General features: G+C 45.1%; 1 protein-coding gene across 1 annotated transcript in view; it reads left to right on the forward strand.

The window, feature by feature from the left end:
- The window catches only part of kcnh2b (potassium voltage-gated channel, subfamily H (eag-related), member 2b), a 192,822-nt gene extending 169,946 nt beyond the window's left edge, over positions 1-22,876 (forward strand). The window contains exons 7-22 of the mRNA XM_068709574.1: positions 6,279-6,458; positions 7,013-7,116; positions 7,352-7,490; positions 10,116-10,270; positions 10,782-10,876; positions 11,084-11,224; positions 14,098-14,297; positions 16,490-16,742; positions 17,472-17,665; positions 17,765-17,867; positions 18,011-18,162; positions 18,277-18,421; positions 18,515-18,704; positions 19,635-19,740; positions 19,950-20,051; positions 20,517-22,876. Of these exons, the coding sequence (XP_068565675.1) occupies positions 6,279-6,458; positions 7,013-7,116; positions 7,352-7,490; positions 10,116-10,270; positions 10,782-10,876; positions 11,084-11,224; positions 14,098-14,297; positions 16,490-16,742; positions 17,472-17,665; positions 17,765-17,867; positions 18,011-18,162; positions 18,277-18,421; positions 18,515-18,704; positions 19,635-19,740; positions 19,950-20,051; positions 20,517-20,921 (2,664 nt within the window). The 3' untranslated portion in view covers positions 20,922-22,876. The remainder of the gene's footprint in view (positions 1-6,278; positions 6,459-7,012; positions 7,117-7,351; positions 7,491-10,115; positions 10,271-10,781; positions 10,877-11,083; positions 11,225-14,097; positions 14,298-16,489; positions 16,743-17,471; positions 17,666-17,764; positions 17,868-18,010; positions 18,163-18,276; positions 18,422-18,514; positions 18,705-19,634; positions 19,741-19,949; positions 20,052-20,516) is intronic.
- The last annotated feature ends 4,453 nt before the right edge of the window (positions 22,877-27,329 follow it).

The raw sequence follows: 27,329 nt of genomic DNA on the forward strand, positions 1-27,329 counted from the left end.
GCTGAACGTATCGCTCTAACTGGGCTCAGAGGAGGTTCTGTTCCCCTCCTGTCTTCAGCTGCTGTATCCATTTGTCTGCATGCTTGGACTGTAAGTGTTTACACCCATCCACACACGCTTCCCTGCCAGTCGAATCGAACACAATGTGAAAAATGGAACCTTCCCAAAAACCATCAACCCCTCCCAAGCAGATGGATGGTGTGTGCTGCCTGACTGCCTTTAGATGCCTTTTTTTAACCCCGCCCCCCTACTTTCTTTGATCAGACACAACCAAAAGAAGTTCTTTTAAGACAGACGTAACTTGCACCAGTAAGTGGTGTTTTACTGTAGTTACATGTTGACTTTAAAATGCTCAGCATGTCCATCAACTGTGATGATGTACAGTATCTCTATTTCTTTGGCATATTTCCCAAAGTGAACCGCCGCTACGTTTTTTGCCAATTCTCTGAGCTGGAGGAGTTCTTGGTGGAGTTTCTGGTGGACCTGCATGATTTCATCAGATTTTGCCAGAATCCGACTCGGTGGCACAGATGAGAAGCATTCAGAATGACTATATAGAAATAGTCAATCTTCTCTCTGATGGTCTCGTTTACTGATGAAGGTCATAAAGAGGCTTCAGGATTAAACTGAGACTGTTTCATAAACAGTAACGGTAACTCTAAAGCTCAAAAGATACAGGAAGGGGGTTGTTCTCCTGCACTTTGACTTTCCAGCTCCGCTCACCTTTTGATTTTGGAACTTTGTGTGCTGCGCTCTCAGTGTTTACCTCCTGCAGCTGTGTGCACGCTTGAAGATTAATAATGGAGGTGACTCTGGCTGTTCAGTCATCACCCTTTATAAAACTGCTGCTGCACTGAAGACCTCCCGTGTGTGTGTGTGTGTGTGTGTGTGTGTGTGTGTGTGTGTGTGTGTGTCTGTCTCTGTCTGTCTTGGGTCTGTCTGTCTGAGAGCTATTTACACTTTTTTGCCTGTAAAAAACAAAAGTGAATGTTTCAAATGTAAATGAAACCCTTCCTTTTTCCTCCCTCTATATATTTCATCATAATTAAATTCAAATGTTCAATAAGTTCTTATATTCAAATCATTGATTATTTATGTTTTACACAAGAAAACTAAATGGATAATCTCAAGATAACAAATACACTTAGACACACACACACACACACACACACACACACTCTTTTACAGATGTAATCAATCAGATACATCTTAGCGTTTGGAAACAGTCAACAACATATTGTTCAGTGAACATAAATAGGTCCGTTTCTGAGAGTCTGAGGAATCTGAGGTTTGGCTCATTTCTCTTGGCTTTGAGACGTTGGATCGGGACAGATTGTTTGGTGCCCGTCCTGAAGCCCTGATTGGTATTCGGCACCAGCTTTAAGTATGTTTCTGCACAATTCTAGCAGATGTTTTCTGTTTGGCTGGTTAGTTAGCTGCCTCTTTATCTGTCCATAGTTTCTTTCTGTTTAGTGTTTCCTCCTCACCCCCCTCAGCTAAATTAAACTGTCTCAATCTTCAATCTGCCTCTTGCCCTTGTCATCACTTCTCATTAAAGCAAAAGATAACAATAGTACAAACAAAGAGACTCGACTTCTAAAATGGTTCAATCCCTCTTTCTGCTCTGCTGTCATCTTACTGACATACGACATTGCAGAAACTAAAGTGATTAAGACAGGTTTGATGGAAGAAGAGCAGACCATGTATCTGACACTTTGGGTTTGATTTTGATCTGTCTCTTGTCTCAGGTCCTCTTGTCTGCTCCCCTGTCACTCTAAACCACACCGGGTCACATAAAGTAGAACAGACACTGCAGCAGTCTAACAGACAGCCTGAGCGCTGGCTTCTACTTCTATTTCACTGTTGAATTAAAAAAAGCACACCATTCTGTCTGCATGTAGCCTACTTCAACCAAGACTTCAAACGGCCACTAAATGTGTAATTTAATTACATTATTCAATAGTTTTGGGCCGAGCAGTTCATTTAGAAATAGCAGCACACTGAGACTGACCTAAACCCAGTGTGTCACATGCAGTCCAGGCAAAGCCCAGCATTTAAAGGGATGAATGTCAAACCTCAGCAGAGATGATGCAGAAGTAGCTGATGACGCTGCTGTCTGCTGGACTGGGGATTCCACTCCGTAGACTGATGCCAGCAAAAAGAGAAAGAGCTTGCTGTGGGTGAAGTGAGAAAAACACTTCAATCGTCTTCATAGCACAGACGGTCAGAGATCTGTAACCCCCAAGTCGTCTCCCTCCAGTGCTGTCCACAAATACAACTCTGTCCTTTCTGCACTTCAATATGTCTTGACATCTGCACTTTTAACAGTCCTCACGGCAATGTTTTTCAGTTTCACACACGGCTAAAGATAGAGCTGGAGTTACTCCAGGAGGGAAAGCACAGCTGAGAGGGCCACACACTGAACACGCGTGTCCGCTGGCTCTTGTAAACGTGTGTTAGTTTGTGCTGTCTGGATACAGATGTGTTCATGACACTTGAGATAGTGCAAGTATTTGTGCCATGTTGTGCCCTTGAGTTGCTGGAAATCAAAAAGTAGAGGAAAGATCTGTGTGTGTTTATAGTCAGTCCATCACTGTAGTCCAGACTGAATTATCTCTACAACTAGTGGATGGATTGCAGTGGAATTTGCAGACCATTCGTGGTTCCCAGAGGATGAATACTACTGCATTTGATGGTCCCCTCATCTACCATGAGATGGACATTTGTGGTTTTCAACAATCATTAACCTTATCGCCATGAGTTTGGTACATTCATGTTCCTCTCAGGATGAACCCTAATCACTTAGGTGATCCTCTGACTTTTTAACACGCAGCACTACGCCTGCGATGCTGTCATTTTCATTAGTCTCAGTTGTAGCTTGCTATTATTAAAATGGCCATCGTGGTAAACATTATTACCGTCTAGACGTCAGCATGTTAGCATTGACAGCGTGAGAATGTCAGCATGCCGAGGTCTGTCTTTAGCTTTAATCATGGAGCCGCTGCCGTGGCTGTGAACTCTGGATGTTGTTGTGTGGAGGGAGGTTTGCATTGACTGCTGCACATACAACATACAACAGCCCTGTAGGTATGGAGTTCTTACATGTACTGTATGTCGTGCTATGCTATCGATAACATACACAAACCAAACATTCAAATCAAGTGATTCATGCCAAGAAACACTGAAGTGTTCTAGTATCTTTAAGAACAAAAGACTAGTACAAGTGTGATTTGATAAAAGCTCTGACTTCCAGAATTCTGAGGACTTGGCTTGGATATGAAACAGCTGGCTCCATTACAAAGAGGACACACACTGGAATATTTCTTGCTGATATTTAATAAATCAAGTAAATCTTTTCTCGCCAAAATTTTGGTAACTATGAGAACGACTGCCGAGGCAAAACCGCACCGAACGAGGGGTATGAGATCCTAATAGAACAGGTGCTTTAACAACCGAGCACGTAAATGTGTGCCACTGGGCCACAGTAGGTGAAGACGAGATGGACTGTGGAATAGAGAGGGAGAGAGAGATAATGAAAGTGGGAGGGAGAAGTCGAAGAATGGAAGCATGAGGGAAGAAAGCGCCGTCCAAAGGGATGAAAAACCGGCCGTTCAAGCATGAGAAGAAAGAACGATGAGACGGGAGGCACGATGAATGGCAATAGGTAGAGCAGGAGGCGTGAAAAAGTCCCTTGGCTGCACACTGTGTGGAGGAAGACAGGGAGTCTGAGAGATGGAGGACTGACAGACGGAGGACAGAGCCAGAATAGAATAGAAGAGGTCAAGGGGAGGGCAGGAAGAAACGGGAAGGAGAGGAAGTGGAGTAAAGAGTAATAGAGGATGAACAGAGTGAGGAGAAAGACTCCGAGGTAAAGGAAGCTGAGGGTAATACAGGACTTTCTGTTAGTGCTTCTGGTGTTTCTTCTACTCGTCTCACGTCATGAGTAGGACTCTTGTTTCTACCTGATTGTTGCACACCGCTCACACCCGGCCCTCTCTCTGGAGGAGGCGGCGGAGACTCTTGTCCCTGCCTCCCACATAGAAATGTGTCCGTGGGTCTGCTGCACTGGGGTTTGGAGAAACACGGTCACACAGTTTAGATGCAGGCTGGGTCGTTTGGAAGAGCTCTGGCATCTTGTAGAAATGGGAAGTGGAAATGGAAAACATGCATTTTTGGGGGGAAGACGGTCTTACAGAGTCACGGACAAGAGTAAGTAAAGTGCTGGTGCAGAATGGGGGAGACGTTTAGTATTTATTATTCATGGTTTATTTAATGGGGACAGATGCATTATACAGACGGACTGAAGACAGCTCCGATGAAGGTATCACAGTCTTTATAGCGGGTGCTTATTCACTCTGAATATGAAACGAAGGGATTAGAACATTAAGGAAAAAAGACGGAATACAGCAAGATACAAATACAGCACACTTCAAAATGTGAGTACAGGTTTGTTGCTGAGTTGATCAGGATTTGGTCTCTTAATAGTAATGGAGTGTGTAGTTATTGGATGGTTCTGAATGAAGTGCTGATGAGGATGTCTTTAGCTTTGAGGGCCTCATGCAAGAAGCCCCTTGAGCAAGTGATTCTGGAGAACTTGCTGCATTCCCTGATTTTCTGAATTGAATTTCTGCAAACACAATTTACAAGTGGTCCAGACCTGTCCTAGGAGTCATGTGACATCGTCAGCTGTTATCTAAACCAGAGTTTTTCATTACATGGATAATTACCTCATAATTATGTACATTTTTCATATGGAGCCACTTCTTTTCTTCAGTGACAGTTTGACCCTCAGGTCATTAACACCACCCTGCTGACACTGTTTAAAGGTAAAGATTTCTCTTCTGGGTTATGCATGAACGGGCCTTTTACCTGCACTGTTCATCTGATGGGGATGTGAACACATTCAACATGTGTCTGAGAGGTTATATATCGTTGGTGAGTTGCATTATAGTGTAAGCTAATTTTAAACATGTGACAACACTGTAGCATCATTATGGTCCACAATCAGCCTCCCTTAGTCGTAAATGCATTTCTCCACTCGCTCCCTAATTCCACTGTTTCTTGGCGCACACATCCACACACTGTTTGTGTGAGCACAGCACACGGCGGAAGTCAGCGAGAACTGGGATTTGTGACTCGTGCTCTAATGCCCGCCATGTCTTTTCCTGCCCTTGCTTTGAGCGCAGCAGCCGAGCTTCTGCGGTTCACTGTGTGACGCTATTAAGCCGAGACACAAGGCAGGCTGTGCTGATGCGTCCGGGGCAGACGTCTCTGCAAGCAAAGCTACTTAGAACGGCTGCATAATACCCCAGACTTCATTCCTGGTGTGTGTGTGTGTGTGTGTGTGTGTGTGTGTGTGTGTGTGTGTGTGTGTGTGTGTGTGTGTGTGTGTGTGTGTGTGTGTGTGTGTGTGTGTGTGTGTGTGTGTGTGTGTGTGTGTGTGTGTGTGTGTGACCTGAACCGCTGGAGGACCTGTCTCTAAGAGACCCCAACCAATTGTCTAGTCCATCAAGAAGTATTTTTATGATCCACAGTGTCAAAAGTGTCAAACGCTGCCGTAGGATCCGTTGACACCAGGACTGTTAGACTACCCGAATCATTACCCAGGCCGATGTCATTCACCGTCTTGATGAGAGCAGTTTCAGCGCTGTGACGTGAGCAGAAACCCGATCGAAAGCTGTCGAGGGTGTCGTGCGTCTGCAAGAGAGGATCGCGTTAGAGGATACGACTTGAATCATGGCTGCAAAGTGTGTGTGTGTGTGTGGGTCTTCCTATATCCATGCATTACTGTGCATTTGCATCTCCAGAGTGCCTGTGTGTGTGTGTGTGTGTGTGTGTGTGTGTGTGCCTGTGTGTGTGTGTGTGTGTGTGTGTGTGTGTGTGTGTGTGTGTGTGTGTGGGGGGAGCACGCTGCCTGGGAGGGTAACCTTAATAGGGTCGGTGCCTTCAGAACCGGTCTTCTCATCTTCACAGAGGACTCTGGCTCCATCGCTGTAATTGCAAAACGCTGTTACAGCTCCTCGAGCGAGTGTGTCACGGGAGACGATGTATATTTTATGGAGCCGCTATACGTGCTCAGGCTGTGTGTGTGTGTGTGTGTGTGTGTGTGCGTAGTTTGAATGTTTGTCAGCTCCATCACACTACTGCTATACGTACACAGTCTCACGGGGGTGTAGTCTGCTTTCCCCTTCTCGTTCTTTGTTTCCTCCGGCCGTCCTGCAGCCTCGTCCCCCCGTGTCCTCATCTCTTCCTTGTCCTTTTTCGTCTCTCTACCCCAGGTGCTGTCTCTGGGCGCAGACGTGTTGCCAGAGTACAAGCTCCAGGCCCCTCGCATCCACAAGTGGACGGTGTTGCACTACAGCCCCTTCAAGGCGGTGTGGGACTGGCTCATCCTGCTGCTGGTCATCTACACCGCCATCCTGACTCCCTACTCGGCCGCGTTCCTCCTCAACGACCAGGTGGGGTCCCATCGAGAGAGACAGAGTCACGGACGAGTCGTTGTGTTTCTGTCACCCGATCGCTAAAGTGTTTCATTGGGCTTTACCTCTGTACAACATGAGATCCTTAGACTGTCGGCAGAACAAAAATGCAAAAAGTGATACATTAAGTGATATTATACAGCGATGATTTCCACGGCAAGTCAACTTTCCTGTGACAATGCGCCTCGGTTGTAGCGTTTGTTTACTCCTGATTCGTGTGTTAAAGCTCCACAGCGTGGATCCAGCTGAAAGCCCCGTTTTTGTATCACTTCTTCATTTTTTTTTGTATGCAAATGATCCTAAAAGCCTTAACTGTAATCCATCTGAAGGAGGTAATCAGACAGCTGTTCTATTTTTAGGGCATTGGCTTATATTTTTCTTCTACTCTCTTCTGTGTTCTCTCTTTCCCTTGACTCACGACTCCACTTATCACCTTACCTTTTCCTCTCCTCTCCTCTCTTCTTCTTTCCTTTCCTCTGCACTTCTCTCCTCTCCTCTCCTCTCCTCTCCTCTCTCCTCTCCTCCCCTCTCAGGAAGAGGTAGCCATGCAGAATTGTGGTTACTCCTGCTCTCCTCTCAATGTGGTGGACCTCATAGTGGACATCATGTTCATTATTGACATCCTCATCAACTTCAGGTCTGTCTTTAAACGCGCGAGTCGACAGTATAGTAGTACTAGTAGTAGTCACAGTGTTATTTGTAGTAGAAGTGCTCACCTTAAGCCTCATGCTCTGACCTCATTAAACTCTTGTTAGAGCTGTCAGTTGTAGCATTGGTGAACACAGCAGTGATTATTAAAGTAAATGGTACAAAGTGGTTTTCATAGTTGCACTGAACTATTGATGTCATATAATGTGCACTGCCCCTCTCAGGACAACATATGTGAACACTAACGATGAGGTGGTGAGCCACCCGGTGCGTATCGCCGTCCACTACTTCAAGGGCTGGTTCCTCATCGACATGGTGGCCGCTATTCCCTTTGACCTGCTCATCTACCGCAGCGGAGAGGAGGTATGTCAACCTGTGGGGAGATGGAGGGATGAGGAGAACGAGAGAGAGAGAGATGTTGTTGCTGCATTGACATTGTGTCTCTATCGAATGAGAGAGGTTCAAAGAGTGAAGAGGAGGGAGACGGGGAATAAGAGGAAGAAAGAAGAGAGGCAGAGGCGGTTCTTGCTTCATCATTTAATTGTCTCCGTGGGGAGGTTGGTTTGCAGCCGGCTGTGGTGGAGCGTCAAAATAAAACGCGTCTACCTTACAAGATGCGAGGCAGTGTACAAAATGGTTAAACAATTAATCAAGTGTTGTATTGAGCCAAAATCCTCAATTTTGTTATTCTCTGCTTCCAGTGTCAGGAGTTTATCGTTTAGGTTTTTGGTCATTGGAAAGTTAATGATGACTTTAACTTTGAGTTTTTAGTGTTTGTCGGATAAAACAAAGAATTGAAAGATGTACGTTGGAGTCGGCGAAATGTCTTGCTTTGTCCATAACTTCCTATTCATTTCCTAGGAAGTTTCCTAAGAACTCACTCCCTCTCCTCTCTCACGCTACTGAATGTTTGAGACACTCTATAGTAAGAATCATCATCATTTGTGTCATCATCGACAGCTGAAGAGTGGCACGAGGCTCATTGTTGCATCAATCCGGTGTGACACGTTGCATTATGGGATTCTAGAGAGTACATGCCACGGTCACAACGTTTTATTCGTCAGTTATTGTTTCCGTGGTGTCAGATTTTTAACGTTAAGCTGCCGGCCGTGTTATCCAGAGGACTGTTGTGTTGCTGCTACTGCAGTGCACTGCTGTTGTTGTATTGTTTTATTATGCTTTTATTATGTTGCAAATGCTTTCTGTTGAGCAACCCTGTGTTGCACAATGACGATAAATCATCCTTGAAACCTATAATCCTTGAAACTTTATGGAGCATAACTTTTATGTAATATAATTCAGAGCAGTGTAGAATGCATCTAGTGGCCTTTACAGTTGACAACGAGTGATTTTTGTAACCCGCCCATGTAATCTGATATTAACAATAGATAGGATCAGAAGTTATGGACATGTAGAATTAAGAGTTACCCATTTTTCACTATTTTTTAATAAACCAAAGGATGTATCAATAATGAGCAGATCAAAGCATGAGGCCGAGGTGTCCTGACTTTAAGACCCTAGAATGGGTCAACCTCCACAGATGCTGGATCGTACAGGTCCCATGATATGATAGCATCTTTCATTAGACCTTTCCTGCCTCCTGAAAGCCCACACCTCCAGTTTGTCACGCAAGCTTTCTGTGCAAAGTATCTCAAGGCCGATCCGAGTCTTTTCTTCTAACTTAAAGGGGACATATCATGCGGTATATCCTAACGAGCCTGCGTGTGACATAGGGAGGGGAGCCAAATCCGATTGGCTCGTTGAATCACATGTTTTCTGGTCTAGACGGCCCACAAAACCATCTGTCTGGGTTGTCTTATTTTAGTTTGCGGGTTGGTAGGAACTCAGATACACAAATGTATGTGTTCCCTTAAAGAAACCTCAGAAGACATTACGCAACAGCTGATGAGTAAACTGAACTGTGTAAAATCATTCAAGTAAAAATAATCGCTGGTTGCATCCCTAATGCAGTATGTATATATATAGAGAGAGAGAGAGAGAGAGAGAGAGAGAGAGAGAGAGAGAGAGAGAGAGAGAGAGAGAGAGAGAGAGAGAGAGAGAGAGAGAGAGAGAGAGAGAGAGAGAGAGAGACAGCGGAGTCCAGACACTGGGCACTGAGTTTCTACGGTTTGCAGAATGATAGAACAGTGCAGTGATGGAGGCGTCGGTTGGAGAATTTAAGGAAGTGAGAGGCAGGGTGTCTGGAGGAGGAGGCAGGGGAAGTGAGTTAGTAGGTTGCCGGGGCCCTCTGAGGATGCTTCCCACGTAATGAGGATGAAAACCACGGAGGCCGAGGTCCGTCCCTCCACACCAGGCCAATCCCATTGACAGAGGAAGCACCACTTGGAATGCATCTGTTAGTGATGGGATGTCTGTAGGTAATTCAAAGAAGTGATATTAATAGAGATTAAGCCACCCACCAAGCCAAAAATGATGAATGTGGAAACTCCCCGACATTGAATTACTGCCCGGGGGGAAGCTTTGCCAGGATTCACTTCATAGAGGCTGCAGAGCCAAGAAAGTGGAGATTTTCCTCACCAGACAACTATTATTTACTGAGAGAACACACACACACACACACACACACACACACACACACACACACACACACACACACACACTCACACAGAGCAGGACTAGGCACCCTGCCAGCGCAGTTCTCGTCTTGGTATTTATTTGTCGAATGGACATGGAGGGGGGGGGCAGACGAATACAAGTAGAAAGGACAGCCCACAGTAATGAAATAAGTCAGGATTTACCACCTCCGCAACACAGGGCCGTGTGTGTGTGTGTGTGTGTGTGTGTGTGTGTGTGTGTGTGTGTGTGTGTGTGTGTGTGTGTGTGTGTGTGTGTGTGTGTGTGTGTGTGTGTGTGTGTGTGACAGGATGACTCTGGGACGAGACATCACAGTTTTTTTGACTAGTCTTTAAAATACCTCGTCTCATCACCAACAACGATGCTCTGTCTCTCCCCCCCCCCCCCCCTCAGACCACCACTCTGATTGGTCTGCTGAAGACGGCTCGTCTCCTGCGACTGGTGCGCGTGGCCAGGAAGCTGGACCGCTACTCGGAGTACGGCGCGGCCGTCCTCTTCCTCCTCATGTGCACCTTCGCCCTCATCGCTCACTGGCTGGCCTGCATCTGGTACGGTGCCATAAGGCTGTCTGGTGAATCAGACGAGGAGGTTTCAGATGGAGGAGTAACGTGGGAATGGTCGCGTGTCATTCTGCACGCATCAGAACTGGTGTTATATGGGGGCTAGTGCTGTCACAATATTGAAATTCTCAACTTCAATACACTACTTTAAATATATATATATATATATATATATATATATATATCTATATATATCTATATATCTATATATATATATATATATATATATATATATATATATAGATATATATATATATGTGTTTAATTTATTCTGCCTTTTTGTTGTGGTGTCAATCATCAAGTTTATTTGATTCTAACCACAGCTAATGGTAGAAATTGATACAGCAGAACATTTGTTTTTCAACATTTCTGAATCAATAAGACATTAACTTTTAGGAGTTTAAAAATTCCTTTAGTGTGCCTTTTTACCTACTGCTATTTATTGCTAACATCAGCAGTTATATACATGCATTCTTATTGTGACTGTTATTTTTCCCAGGTATGCCATCGGTAGCGTGGAGAGGAACGGTTGCATTGGCTGGCTCCACACACTGGGGGACCAGTTGGGAAAGACCTACAACAGCTCCATCATAGGTACTGAGAGAAACGCTAACTCAGCACTACATTAGTGCTATCATTAGTACTATTATTAGAGATGTTGTAGTGATTCTGTCTACCTCAGCTTGAAGCGAGTTAGTAGAAAACATCCTTAACCAGAATCAAATTGATCATCAGTGATCGTCTGGCCAAGAACATTTTGTGAAATATTCGTGTCGGCTCTAAATTCATTTTACCCTCCAGGTTCGGGACCCTCCATCAAAGACAAGTACGTCACAGCGCTGTACTTCACCTTCAGCAGCCTGACCAGCGTGGGCTTTGGAAACGTGTCCCCCAACACCAACTCTGAGAAGATCTTCTCCATCTGTGTCATGCTCATAGGATGTAAGTCCTGACGTGCTAGAAGGAGATGTAGTCGTGTTTAATAAGAATGTCTCCGTCAGCCGCTCACTTACTTCAGAGTGCTTTAAATGGCGTTTTTGTTTTTTCACTTTGACACCAAATCCTCCTCCGTCGTGTTGTCGGTCAACTCTCCTGACTAAGGTCACATGATAAGTGAACCGGACCTCCTGCTGCTCTGCTGCTGTACGGAGGAGACACTTTCAGTTCATAACTGTAGCATCTGTCTCAAAACTAAGTATTGATAACTCCCTTAAGTTTTGAACACATTTGTAGTTGATGAAAGTGGGAACTGATGCGTGAAAATGAACTAAATTGGTTTTATGTATTTTGAAAGAAAAACGACGATGGGGCTGGCCGATGAAATGTTCTTGAGATTTTTCACGATGAAATCTTCAGACAGCGTCAGCACATTTGTGTGATTAGTTTTTAGATGTAGAGCTATTTTCAATCCGCTTTCCTCTACAAAAACATGACACAGAGCCAAGACGGCATGTCTGTGAAAAGAGACTAAAACAACGACAGAGATGCAAAACAGCTGCAAAGAGACACACAGAGACTTACACTGTCTATGGAAAGAGACTAAAACAACCATAAATAGACACAACAAACTACAAAACTACAAAAAGGGGCAAAACAACCGCAGACAAAAATAACTGCAAGACCACAACGATTTAGTCAGTTCTTATGACGCAGTCTTGCTGTAGTTACAGCAGCTGCACAAAGCCATAGATCATACTTTACATTCTGAAAGCACAGCGCTTGATGATTTATTAATAAAATTCATCAGCAGGGATTGTAATATCCCCTGTCATGCTTATCAACTCAACGTCCTCTCCACACAGTAATTACCTCTGCAGCCATGGCATGAGAACATGAATATGGTATTTAAACCCAGTGACTAGGAACTAGTAACGGCTTGTTCATTCCATGCGAGCACTCGTCATTTTGTGTTGGTGAGAAACAAAAGAAGGAAAAAAGCGTATATTTTACTGTGGTTACAGTTATCCAAGGGTAAAGTGAAGGACTGAGAGGAACGCTATTTCAACTGCGGTGTTTTTAGTTTTAGTTTGGGCTGCAGTCCTCGTCAAATGTGCAAGATTCTGATGCTCTAAAATTAAAATGCACTTTGAAATCTCAATGAGCATTATAAACGCTCAGAAAGAAAATCAATCGTGTCCCTTGTGACAGCACATGTGTCAAATTGCACATACTCACACACACACACACTCACACACACACACACACACACACACACACACACACACACACACAGCAGTTTTAGTGGGTGGTGTGGACAGCGATGGGAGCTGACAGAGGTTGAGAGGTTAGCAGGATCCAAGTTGACAACAGGACAAAACAGAGAAGCTCATGAAGGATACGACACAGAGCACTCTGTCCTCTACATATGGGCATGTGAGATTATTTTGAGTGGGGCTGTGTTACGTGGTTGTCCTGTCCTGTATAACGGTGAATCTGAACTAACTCTTAAAAACACCAAAGTCACACAATGACAGAAACAAACGAACCGATCGAGCAGCGGTAGAGCAGAGACTTTAATGTCCTCCGTGGTCAAACTACTGTTAAGATGACGACGCTGAAATCGAGGCTTCAAAACGTCAGTCCTCAAACCAGCGGGCGACGTCACGATGACTACGGCCACCTCTTCTACACGGTCCCTGAAGCTAAGACGTCTACAGTGTCCAGACTAAGTGTTGACAATAAATGAACCTTACAGCCTGGTAACACACTAACTATGGACCAACTACCTCATATTACCCCACTTCAATGAATCCGAATAAGGGCTAAATTGCTTTCTAAAGTTCAGCCGAGGCTACTATAGGCTCCAAGAGTCTGAGTTGTTGAAGTTGAAATCTTTTTAGTCCCCTCTGTGTTTCTCACTAAGCCTTAGTAGAAGGGATAGTTACACCAAGTGTTGATTTACGACAAGCTTGAAAAAGGCGTGAAATTCTCTTTTTATGCCTTAATGCGCTATATGAATGTTAGCTTATGTCTGTAAGTCAATGAGCACAGTGACTGTTACCTTAAGAGCAAGGCTTAGCACACCAGGCCTTGTGTTCAGAGACAATATCACACTATCACATATCTTTGTCTATGTATAAATATAACTTGATGATAATGACTTTATTTGCGTTGCACTCTCATTTTGAAGCACTATAAAAATAAAAATCATTGAACAAATAGTAAACGTAGATAGACTAATATGTTAAATTCTATCATTTTTATATAATGATTATATAAAGATGCTATATAAACAGTTAGGACAGTTAGTTCCAGGCTGGAGAAAACTTCTGACCAATCAGGGCAGGCTTTTTTACGGGAGAGGAGGGGCTTGAAGAGAGCCTTTTAGACAGATGCGTGTTAATAATAATATCATAATAAAGCATGTAAACATGTTCTCGTAAAAACCCCAGTTACAAGTATGCCCCTGTAAATGACCATGATTCTGTATGTCCCGTTAACGAGATTCCATTCATTCCATTGTGTCTGCAGCACAGCTCTGGTTCATGCTAATGCTCCGTTATACCTGGCTGTCTGAACTTCCTCTCTCGCTCTTCTTTTCTCTCTGTCTGCTCCTTCTTCACTTACAGTATATTTTATGAAACATATCACCCCAGGGTGTCAAGCTTAATAATATATTTCTTTTCAGATGGAGAAGACAGTCAGCTAGGGATGTGTCAGGTCACATCAGCGTGTGGAGTACCCGCGCAGCGCTATACTCTCTCTTACTGTATATGTGACTTTCTCCCTTCCTGCCCACCTTCACTTGCATCCTCCATCCTCACACTTTCTAAATCCTCCCTTTTGTCTCACCCTCTATCTCCCCCCCCCTCCAGCCCTGATGTACGCCAGCATCTTCGGGAACGTGTCCGCCATCATCCAGCGGCTGTACTCGGGCACGGCCCGCTACCACACCCAGATGCTCAGAGTCCGGGAGTTCATCCGCTTCCACCAGATCCCCAACCCGCTCAGGCAGAGGCTGGAGGAGTACTTCCAGCACGCCTGGTCCTACACCAACGGCATCGACATGAACGCCGTGAGTACCCGATCCGGCACCCAGCCGAGTCCAGTATGTGCGCAGCTGGTCCGCTGTGTTGTTGCCGAGTGAGTGTTGGGCATGAATACACACATGTACACAGAAAGAGTATTCTGAGCCTGCATTGAACATTAATAGGACGAGAGTATCATCAATGATATGCACACACACACACACACACACACACACACACACACACACACACTCAAACATATGCAACCAGACAGGTGAGAGCACTTGCATCACGCATGGACCTACATCGGTTTCTTCACATGCAAGAAGGCCATCCACTCTTTCCTCATACAAGTGTAGAGTCACACCTGTCAGTGGATGTAAACGCACAGAATGAAGAGGCGCTTGTTGCGCACGCTCGACCTCAACCTGAACTCTGTGAGTCACAGCGTATAGGATGACACGTGTGCATGCAACCACAGATGCACTCACACACTCTAATCCCAAACATGTCACACACACGGATGCAAGCGTTCAATGCAGTGCACGAGTCAGCGGATGCATGTTTCACTGCATTGTAAGCTGCGTCATCATAGTTCCAGCTCAATGAGCACACTTCACTCACAGTATCTCTGCTCATCATTTCCTCATAGACGTCTCTACAACCAGAGGAGTTGTTACCGTTTGACCATTAGAGAGAATGCAGCTTTGAGGAACTTCTTTATTGGCTTACTTTTTAAGAACTGGAGGTGTAAACACAATATTTCATCACGAAGTTCCCTTTTCATTTCAGTAAGAAGTGAGCCGTTGGAGTACAGAGGAAACAAATTGGACAAGCTCCTCTTCCCTTGTTATGTTGCTCTCTTGAAGTAGAGAATGCTTTCTGTAATGCTATTAGGATTAGAGTAGACCCTGTCTGTTTGTCTCCTCAACTGATTCAATCTGCGGCTACATCTTTCATTCATGAGGATGGAGAGAATAATAGTGCGGCTCACATGAGGAACTGATGGTTATGGGAGTGTTGAGATGAGTTGGATGCGCTCTGTTCCATTTCTCTTAGGGTTGGATGGACTTCTTAAGAGGAGGAGAGAGGTGGCTGTTCATGCAGCATCCATCACAACACATTAGCTCACTGTTCAACTCATTCGGTTCTTTTCCTCCTTTAAAAAACATGTTAATGAATGTTTAAAAGAAAGATGGATACAGAGATATTAATACAGGTGAATGTAAATGCACAGGCACAACAATGGGTTAGTTTTCTAATTAGATTCTCTGAGAATAGTGACCTCTTATTGTCCAGATGAGAGACGATTGTAGCTGATGGACCTGTTATGATATGATAATGTGATATCAGGGCAGCGGCTGTTTTCAGGACCTTTTTTGCTCCTGGAGTCAACGTACAATCTGCCCCAGTCAGCTTCAAATGAAGACCACAGGCCATACTTAGTACAGTACCAGCTTCTCTGCTCGTTTTTGGGTGAAAATAATGTAATTTATGTTTTAATATCAGGGCGGGAGGTGAAAACATGCAATAGACAAATGTTGAAAGTGAGAAACGGACGTCGGCCTGTGGAGAGATTTAAGGCAGACATGAAGAAAGAGAGGAGAAATAAACGAGACATGGAGAGAGAGAAGCGCTGCGTCGCAATATTTCTTTTACAGTTCTGTTGTCTGCAGTCGACCAGAGACTTACAGAGCCCAGGACCTGCTGCTTTAAAGGAGGCTCTTCTCCTGCTTGCAGGGAACTCATTAAAGTTGCACCAATTCTTCATATTAATTACACTCCAAGGGCCTGCAGACTCTCTTCTCTTCTATCTTTGATAGAGAAAGAAGCCCAAACTGCTGACGCTGGTCCCTCACTCCGGGGTTAAACCCATAAAAGATTTTAATTGAAACAGTGACTTCCCTGAACCAATATCATAATAGAGTAATAAATGCACGACGCTGAATGTCCCGTGAACGTTCACCAGCAGGGACGAGAGTAACAACTGTAAGGACGTTTTTATGACTCCTTTCAAAGCATCCATAATCTGTGACATTTGTGTGACATTAGTTGGATGTTCTGGACACACAGCATCAGTAGCATGTATCAATACTGATGCAACCTTTCACTTTCATTTCATCCACTTTCTTTATCCCACCTCTCTCCTTCTCCTTCTGTCCCCTCCTTACTTTTCTATCACTCACTCCTTCCTTATCCCCGTCTACTCCCTCCCTCCCCTCTGCTCCCTCTCCCCCAGGTGCTGAAAGGTTTCCCCGAGTGTCTCCAGGCGGATATCTGCCTCCACCTGAACCGGACCTTGCTGCAGAACTGCAAGGCCTTCAAAGGCTCCACCAAGGGCTGCCTCAGGGCGCTGGCCATGAAGTTCAAGACCACCCACGCACCGCCGGGGGACACGCTGGTCCACGCTGGGGACGTCCTCACGGCCCTCTACTTCATATCCAGGGGGTCCATAGAGATACTGAGAGGAGACGTGGTGGTAGCCATCTTGGGTACAAAGAATATATATATTAATGTATATTGATCTGTCAGTGTATGTTTTACTGATTACCAACTACTGTAGCCCCTGTTCCATGGGAACGTCTCGGTTATTAGAAGCAAAATCTGAAGCAGGAACATGACAACTCTTGCAGGAGATGACTTAAGAGAACAGACAGTTTGGTCCAATGCTTGAAGTTCCGTTCTCGTCTCTTTAGTTCATGCTTACACATCTCTTTCTGGGTGTTGACTCTGTTCAGACCTCTCAACAATATGTTCTAGCCGGTAGCGCCATCTGCTGGAGAGCACAAAGTGTTACTGCTGATAGTTCAGAGTCGATACAGGACAAGACAACAACTTTTCTAATCTGTTCTTTTTTTGTTTGGTGCTGTTATACTCCTTCAGGCCACAAGAGGCTGCCGTTCACCACTGCTCCATGTGTTAAATAGAACTTAAAGCATTCCTGTTTTCTTCCAGAGGAGAATTATTGTTTGCACTGGCCCCTTAGAGCTTCCGTACATGCCACTCTCATATATCTGGGTCATAAAAAATCATTATAGAATAATAATTGAAGAAAGAGACAAATTCCCTCTAAATGTCAGGATACCTTAGAATTAAATAAAAGAGGTATGTGGTTGATATTTCACCTAAAGAGCAGTTTCATTATTGTTATGTAGGATTTTAAGGGTTTTACAGGCTGCCGGTGCAGGATGAAGTAACGTCTTTCTCGTCACCTTTCCCAGGAAAGAACGACATCTTCGGCGAGCCCATCAACCTGTACACCCGACCGGGTAAATCCAACGCCGACGTGAGGGCTCTGACCTACTGCGACCTACATAAGATCTTCAGAGAAGATGTTCTGGAGGTGCTGGACATGTATCCGGAGTTCGCGGACCACTTCTGGAACAACCTGGAAATCACCTTCAACCTCCGAGACGTGAGTGTACAGCCTGAACGCTTTAACACGAGGACCACTTGAACGGTTTTATTGGTAGAATTTATCTTTTAATAAAATCCATTTCATTTTGGTTTCCAGACCAACATGATCCCAGGCTCTCCGAGCAGCGATGACTCCAACTGTGGGGGTTTCAACAAGTTACGCAGACGCAAGTTATCGTTCCGAAGACGGACAGAAAAAGGTAAACCTTCCTTTATTGCTCATCTCAAAAAAATCATATTATCTGACTTCAGTAAATTTCATTTGATGATGCAGTTTATCTGGCAATCCTCTTCTGGTGGTCGTCTTTGAAAAGTCACTGACCGATCTCCCTCTATTCCTCAGATGAAGCAGATGCCGGAGAAATCAAAAAGTCCCATAAGTCCGTGAGACGGAGACAGAGGGATGCACCCAAGGACCAAAACCAGGAGGGGGCACCTAAGCGGCAGTGGCAGGCACACCGAAGCTCAGTGTCTTCGCACTCCAGCGGCGACGAGGTAGACCTACAGCTTGTCTGCTTCTACACTACTTATTGTATTGTGGGGGCCGTTGTTGTGCGCCTTGGTGCAATAAAAGCTGCTGCTAATGTCCTTGATCTTCGCCTCTAACAGGGGGGGGACTCCATTATGAGCAGACTGGCTCCTCCACCGGCGATGCTGGAGAATCCGCATGCTAAGGCCACGTCCAGGACCTTCAGCGAGAACGCTGAGGCCGACGGAGACGCCAAGACTGGGAACACCTGCAACGCTCTGTCAGGTACGATCAGAAGCACCTGTCCCTGTGAATTGTACTGAAACGCCCCATCCTGTGATTTCACGCAAACTCTGTCTCGCCGTCTGTCTCCCGCAGGTGCGTTCTCGGGCGTGTCCCACATCTTCAGTTTCTGGGGCGAGAGTCGGGGGGGTGGTCAGTACCAGGAGGTTCCCAGCTGCAGCCTGGCCTCCCCCCCGGCCCTCAACACGCCGCTGCACAGCCTGAGCCGGCAGCAACGCAGCCAGCTGGACATGCGCCTGGACCTGCTGCAGAAACAGCTCAACAGGTACGCCGGCTGGAGTGTCTGCAGTGTCGGGGTGTGGGTCCCTGCTGAAACCCTACGGGCATCCGACAGTTTGAGAGCCTTGCCTCTTCAGGAAGTATCTCACCCCGAGGCCTGTAGCCTTTAGCTGGATGAGGCTCCTTTGTCAGGACCTGTTGTGACCGTAGCCGCGTCTTAAAGCCTACAGCTGTGAAGCCGGCTCTCCAGCTGAAATTATGATGGGAGTAGCGGTGTGTAAGGAGAACATATCTGCACAAGTGGCAAAGTCTCTGTTTGACTTCAGAAAGTGGAACAAGGCTCTGCAGGACGAGTCCTCATTAGCTGTATAGGAGCCTCAGATAGGAGCCAGCAGGTTTGATAAGGAAGCTTCCACCTCTCCTGTGTGTGGAGATCACTTTAAGTATTCCCACAGTAATGAGATATAATAAACCTTCAGACTCCTGGGAGAAAAATACGTTGTTTCAGCTCCAGAAATGAATAACAGCGGGATGGGGGAAAGTGAAATGCAATATTAGCAAAACAGAGTTTAGAAAAGCTTAATAATTAGAATGAGAAGTGGAGGGTAGACAAAATAATATGTCCATACAGACGTTAACAGCAGCTCTGAATGCTAATGACACGCTAACTTCACCGCCAAGTTCAGCTTTCAGCTACAATTGTTCCATGGTTAGTCTCTTCTTTACAAAGAGCAATCATAGCAGACATTAATGTTCCCGAGTTACTGTGATTTACTGGTGAGTCCTTCAGTCCTGTAACTGATGTTAACGATGGAAAAGATTACAACCGGGAGGATAAAGACACATGCAATTCCTTTAAACGCAGAGATAACGTCTTTTATTGTCCTTAATAGAATAAATAAACTGAAATTGATAGAATATGAATGTTCCCTCCGTGTATATTAACGGTGCCTCATCTACCACACACTGTGTGCAGGCTGGAGAGTCGCATGTCGACGGACATCGGAGCCATCATGCAGCTGCTGCAGAGACAGATGGCCCTGGTTCCTCCCGCCTACAGCGCCGTCTCATCGCCGCCTCAGGTGATGACACACACACACACACACACACACACACACACACACACACACACAGCAGGACGCTGGCCGTCACAGGGGTCAAGCATCTGTCTCTGGGCGACATCCAGTGATGAAAGACAGCTTTTTCATTATTATTATCAGATGCTGACCCTAACTGCGAATAGACGGAGGGCTACGCTTCCTGCAGACCAATAACATGTTGTCTCTTGCAGGTCTCACCTTACCCTGGTCCCTGCCCAGGACCCGGTCCAGGAGAGAGACTGGTCCAGCCTGTTACACCTCTGGAGACAGACACCCTGGCCTCCCTCTCACAGGTGAAGCAAATGTATTAGTAAAGTTTTTGCTGACTGGAGGCTGTCGTTGGTCCACAGTGAATAGAAACTGGAGACATCGAAACACACAAAGCTTTCAATCCTCAAACTTTCCATTGGTACTTCTGCTACTTAGTATCCCACGAAATTGTTTAGTATGTTGTTAGGCGTACGTACTTATGAACGAGGACGTTTAAAGACTGCTGAAGCGCACACATTGCAGGCGAGGAGATGGATGCAGCGAACTTTCTGCCAGGAGACCGCTGTTTGTCCCCCGTGTGAAAGCAAAAGTCAATGTTGAGGTTTTTGTCATGAAAAAACTAAATATTTTTTGTCACAACAGCTTATGAACCTGGTAAACGACAGCACAAAACAACCCTCATAAAAGAATAACCTGACTTGAATATTAATAAGTAAAAGAGTTGTGGTAGCCAGTCCCACTCACCTCCTCAACTTCTTCTCCTGCAGATCTTGGAATCGCAGCACTTCGAGGAGTTCCCAGCCAAGCACCTCGACTCCCTGCAGCCCCAGGACTCCCTGTTGATCAACCCCAACCAGGGCCAGCTCGCTCCCCCCGGACTGCACAGCCTGGGACAGCACCTGGAGCTGGGACTGGGCACGGGGCCTGGGGTCGTCTCCGGGCCCGCCATAGGTTCATGTGTCGGGGCAGATGTAGCAGCGGGGTCGAGCTTAGGAGCGGGGTTAGACTTTGGTTTGGGGGAATGTATGGGCGCTGGGGTCGGGCCGGCAGCTGGAACGGGGGTGTCCTCCCCGGATTCTGAAGCCCAAAGGAGGCTGTCCCTCCAAGAACCACAGACCCCTCTGGACTCATGGACACCACAGCGACACAGCTCTGACCCAGGGGGGAGCTAAGGAAGAGGGGAAGGGGGGGAGGAGAGAGGAAAGAGGGATGGAAGGAGGAGTCCCTTCCTGTTTCCACCGTTTGAAGATCGAAAGGCAACTACTGTACCTACCACCAAAACCCTTCAGGGCACCCATCTACTGTACCTTCACCACTGATTCACCTCTGACCTTCTAAGAGAGGTTGAGGCTTCTCTCTCTCTCTCTCTCTCTCTCTCCCACAAGTCCCCCTCCACCCCCCCATCGTGGAGCTTTCTGAACTCCACAGCGGTACAACCTTTAACCAAAACCACAAACAGAGCAGAGAGGAGCTCTGTCACTTCATGAACACAGTCCGCCTCTCTGTGGACCTGCTGAAGGATGACACATAACACACACGGACGACTGCCGTCCTGTAGGAGAATCCCTTTACTGCTGTGTCCAGCGTCGGACGACCGACGAGACCAAGACAACGACGAAACGAGTAGCCATTTACGTCTTGCACTGAGAATCCTATCGAGATCATGATTATTCTATCCTATATGTCCGTGGCGCTTCCGAAAAACTCGCAAACCGGTTGGTGAATTGTAGTGTTAGCTGGCCTAACAGGAAACCTGCTGTTCCGTTCTGTCATTGGTCGCCCCCTCGTCCCAACAACACACTGGATTGGCTGGTTTGCTCCTCAGGGGTGGGAACTGGAGGGTTAAAAGCCATGATTTTTTTCTCGATGAACATATCAGCTGCCCTACCACAAACTTTGTACAGATTTTGCTCGAGAGCGAAGAACATGCGGCACTAACAGGTAAACTGGCAAACCTACGAGTTTACCATGAGGACAAAGCACCAAAAAAACAGCAAACTATAAATACTTAGGCAAGCAGGAAACCCACGTTTACTAAAACCACAAGCTAGGACCTTGTAGAGAAACAGAAAACGTTGCGATGCCATGACACCGGCCTGCTTTCATTTCTAAAAATCAAAGCACATGCATAAAGGAAAAAGTGGTTGACGGGGAACCTAGTTTATCACAGTTGAATTTGCTACCTCAGCTTTCATCGGTCCTTACTTTTTCTTCACCTGAGCAAAGCCCAGAATGCTTTCACCTTCTACATAGACCGGTTTTGTCTTGCGATTCCCTAAATACAACAAGCTCGCCAGTTTACGACGACCGGCCGAATGCGCCATCATTCTGTGTACAGTGCAATATGCAATCAGCAAGGAGAGACGTGAGCGTGTGCTTTAATCTCATTGTGTGTGTGTGTTCAGGTCTAAACCTGTGTACGTGTTCTCACGTGTTCTCACTTTGTCCTAGTTTTTGCAGGCTGGCGTAGAGTGTGTTTGCTTCCACCAGCTGTAGAAAGTCACTGGATTCTAATGTGGAGGACACATTGGGGATGGTTTTAGTGGTTTAAAAGATCCTTTTGAATCTAGTCAGCACAAATAAAAACCCTTTACTGTACAATGTAGGTTTTAAAAACACGAGGTCACCCAAGAACTCAGTGCTACAGCAGTAGTGACCCCAGGAGGAAGGAAACGTACCTCAGCACCACATGAACTGTCATCACCTCCCATTTTAAAGTGCTCCTATCCTCATCTGGTCCCAATCAAAGATGCACAAATCGGGTTGTAACGAAAGCTAACAGAACCTAGTGCTAGTCCTTTGTGTTGGGATCGATTCCTCTATTGCTCTGCTCTTACCATGCTCCTTCATCTACCTACATCACATTATGACACATTATGACACGACAGTGGAAGGATGTCACCGTCAACAAAATGAAAAGTTCATGCTGAATGGTCTGGTGTCAGTGAGCAGGATGAAGGTGGTTCATTTTCAATGAAGCAGCATCAAGACCAAGGTATTCTCTGCATACTAACAATTTCTGTATATGAACCAAAAGTCCTGGAACTAAGTTTTGATCTCAAGTTGGAAAATAAATCATCTAACAGTCAGAAGTTTTACACTTTGCAAAGTGCATGTCCATCACATACAGCCCCCCCCCCCCCCCCCGCCCCTTTAAATCTCTCTCTATATATCTATAAATGGAATAAATAGCAATGTAATTAATGATGGTGATGATGGAAGTTGACACTGTGCACTGGCACTACTGTTAAGACGGTGTGAGGGCGGAGTCTGGGGTTTACCCAGAGACCTCAGGACAGGCAAAGCTGTAGGAAGTTACTAAGAGCAGGTGCAATGATAAAAAGCTACTATCTTCAATAACTAACTATGACATCTTTGAGTTGTCTTCCCTGACACAGAATGATCCGGGCAGAGGAGGCAGCCTGTTGAAGACGTGCAATAGTCCTTTAAACAGTTAAGACTTGTAGCAGCTTAACTGCAACCCGCTAACGTTCAGCACTTTATCTCCTAAACAGTGCAGATGCTTAACGAAGACTCAGGAACGTGTCAGTGATGTTAGAGGATTCCTTTGTCCCACAACTCCAAACCAACCAACCAATCAGAAGGGAGGAGACCTCAGCTCGTCCAGAGCTCCTCTTTAACGCAGACTCGTGAAGATTGTATTGATGGCCGCTTGCTGGTCTAAGCTATTGTTTATTTATTGTTGTAGGATTATTTCTCTTTGTGTTTTTTGTCACTTTGTGTTGGGTTTGTGTAAACGCGTTACTATTTTATTTATTATTATGAATTATTCTATACTGATCAATTCGCACGTGCACACAAAGCCACATTCGACGCACATTGTGCACGTGGGCCGCTTTACAAAAACAAGCGAGTCTAGCTACTGTCGGATGAGCTGCGAGTCAACATGCTGTTGTTGGTTCAAATGTAAGTGAACGCATCACGGATGTCCAAAGCTTGATGAGCTGCCGCTGACCACATCTCTGAGCTCTTCTTACTGCTGAACCCGGTCTGCTGCTGGTGGTCTATGTGTCCCTGCCAGAACCAGGTCCCATAACCAATCAATCTGACTACACATGTCCAGCAAATACCCAGTGACTCTACAGTTCCATCCACGTCTTTCCCGGCGAGTCTTTATTTCTCCGGTGTAGTGCTGAGGTTGTGATTCTTCACGCTGTAGCGGGAGCTTAGCTGGCGTTCAGTATCAGTCGCCTCGTGGCCGGAACGTCTCGATGACCTCAAAGAAGATAGTGAACGTGGTCTTTGTCGACTCTTCCTCCTCGCGCTGACGGTAGACCTTAGTGGAATATTCAATGCTACAGAATACATTTATGTAATGCATACTGCATATTATACGAGTAGAGGGTGCACTTTGGGACTGGGGGGGGTCTATGAGGAGTGGTTTTTTTTCCCTCTTTCTGCATTTGAACACACAGATATAATAACCCAGCATACTGACACACACACACACACACACACACACACACACACACACCTTCCTTAACGGCTCTTCCGCTGAGCTTTTTTTCAGCTCCGTTCAACTTTCTATGAGTTCTTGACAGACTTGCTTCCTGTCTCTGTAGATACCTTGAGCACCTGGGGGGGGGGGGGTTTGGTACCGTTTACACTGGATCCGCTCTGCCTACTCCTCGCCTGTACATACCAACTTCTACTACTTAAAGTAAAGGAATCAAAGTCTTTGGCACTCGTATAGCCAGCACTATGCAGAAACTGAAAAAAGAGTCTTTGGCATGCTTTGAAATGCAGAATACTATAGAGGAAAATATACTAAATGAATAAAGTCTGCTCTAATTTCTTATTAAAATAATCACCCGATTGAAAAAAAACAAAAAAAAAAGCGTGCATAAAGCTGTCCGTGGTAGAAACGGATGCTGCGATGAGGGTGATGAAGCTGAAGACTTTTAATAATGTGCACATTTTTACTTGCATGCTGCACTGAGAATCGTCCAGCAATGACGGGGTTTGACGTGCAAAGCAGCTCATCTTTTTTGCTGTATGCTTGCAAACTGTGTAGAGTGAAACACTGGATTCTCCCGGGTTATGGGAGAGTCATATTTATATATACATGCTGTATATACACATATATATATATATATATATATATATATATATATATATATATATATATATATATATATATATATATATATATATGTATATATATATATATATATATATATATATATGTATATGTATATACTCCTTCCAGGTCATGGGAGAGATGGGTACTGAATAGCTGCAAACATAGTGATCCTAGATGATACAATATTATATTGTATATTTGTCTCTTTGGTTGTGAACCGCTGTAACGGAGTGATGCATGTGTGGGCAGAACTGTTGACTGTTTCCCCAAATATCAAGGAGCGCTTGATTTTGCTCGTCTGGGCTGTGTTTCCACACTGGGCCCAAAATAAAAAGTGAAATCGAGCGCATCTAAAATATTACAAATCGTGCTTCGGCCCAGCTGGGACGAGCTGCACTCTGAAGATTCCACCATCAACCCACCTGAGAGCAGTTCACCACCACGTCTCGCTTCACTTCCAGCGCCCGAGGGGTTAGAGTCTGTTAGCAGTAGCACGTCTTTAACACGTTGAGTGATGTCACCCACGGGGGGGAATAGTGATCACAAATGTTTTTAAAATATTTAATCTTAATACTCCATGGCAGTCCGGGGAATATTAACCATGGGTTGGTACTACTGGGCTGGCCAATGCAGCGCTTTATTCATATCAAATGTTGGAGGGGGGGGGGACGGTGGAGCTCTAGGTTCTGATTGTGTGATAGCATTATCAACTTTATAACATTTAAAAAATATTTCTTTCAATAAACCTCTTTGAAAGCAAACTCATGTCAGGACTGATCCTTATGTCTTTGTGTTTGTTTCTCTCCTTTTTAATGAGCAGAATCCCCAGTCTGTCATGAATGCATATTTTAAGATGTCTACAATGAGCTGAGGGGGTTTCTGGTGAACCTGCATGATTTATGAACACATTCCTGATTCAAGTCAGCATTAGATGCAGACTTTGCCTAATGGAATCACCCACAATTCATTGCATGGTCACGTTAAACATGAGCGGACGCATTGGAGACATAAAAACGAGGACGGCTCACATGTGTTCAGCCTGTCATTCATTGTACTCAAACATTAAGGGTTAAAGATGGAACTAAATAAACACATGAAATCAGAGGATATTTATTGATTTTGTCATTGAAGCTGTTTTGACAAAAATGAGTAAATAGATGATATTAAATGACTTCTCATCTTGTGAGGAAAGAGCCAGGAAGACGTTCAGATCAGTACAAAGTATTAAATAAATTATTCATCGTATTTTTTGTTGTTTTCATGGTAACGTGATATGTCGCAGCTAAGTGCTGTCCCATTCATATTTACACCATTTCAAGCCCTCACAGTCTCTCACACTCAACCACTTAGCGGGTGACGTCAGTAAGTCCCTGAGGGTTCAGGGTGTAAGGCCTTAGGGGGGACACTGCAGTAAGAAGCCCTCCGCTAATGCTCTGAACAACCTGTATACAGGGTTGTATATGGCTCCTTTAAATCTTCCACAGATTCTCTCCACTGAGGAAACACGTTACAGGTTCTTGTGAACTCTTCAGAAGCTTTACGAGGTGTTACAGAACCAGAGCAGCAGGCATTTAAACATCAGGAGACATATATACACATATGTGTATATATATATATATATATATATATATATATATATATATATATATATATATATATACGCAGACTAATGAGGCGGCAGGTCGTGGCTGATGGTTGCCACTTCTATCACAAGGTGTCACTCTAAACCTACATGTGAGGTTGAACCAGTTTGAGGTTAAAACTGCTTTTAATTTGTTTACTCACAGGTTCTATATATGGAAAGTTATTAATATTTTGCCAGCTCTTATTGTGGGAATTTTGTGGATACAGAGAGGGAATTAGCCGAAATAATTTATTCAACACATTTAACAGACATACAATCTCAACATTAGTTTAAAATGTCTGGTGTATCATCCGCAATTAGTTTCTCATTGTCAATATAATAAACGAGTTATAATAAACGTGTTTCTGTCTTGAATTATTTCTGCTTCCACGCGGACTATTTTATTTAAAGAAGAGATAGTAACACAGACTACATGGTCCAACTATCGGTAATACAGGTGAATGTACCCGGGTCGTCTCTAGTTTCTAACTGGAGTCTCCGGATTTGCCGTAACAACTCATCGCGGTGACATTCCAGTGATCTGGGCGATGTAAGGGCGTCTTCCTGGGCCGTGACCGTATCCATAGCCTCCCCCCCACCCTGCTATTGGACCGGCAACGTCCCGTAGAAGGAGTCAAACTTCTCCATTGTGTGTACAACTTGTCTGTCAAAAGTACATTTGGTGACGTCGAAGGGACTGCCCAGGGTTTGAAAGCTCTGATTGGACGACAACCTTGTCACTCACAGTTTAGAGTCGGTTTCATTGGATAACAGGAAAGCCGGTCACCGGCGTCGCTGTCCGATTGGAAGGGAGCTACTCCGGGGAAGGATCATGTTAGTCTGCGGCCAGCG

This window comes from Cebidichthys violaceus, unplaced genomic scaffold (assembly GCF_023349555.1).
Source record: "Cebidichthys violaceus isolate CVI_PGR_0920_01 unplaced genomic scaffold, fCebVio1.0.p SCAF_15, whole genome shotgun sequence".
NCBI lineage: Eukaryota > Metazoa > Chordata > Actinopteri > Perciformes > Stichaeidae > Cebidichthys > Cebidichthys violaceus.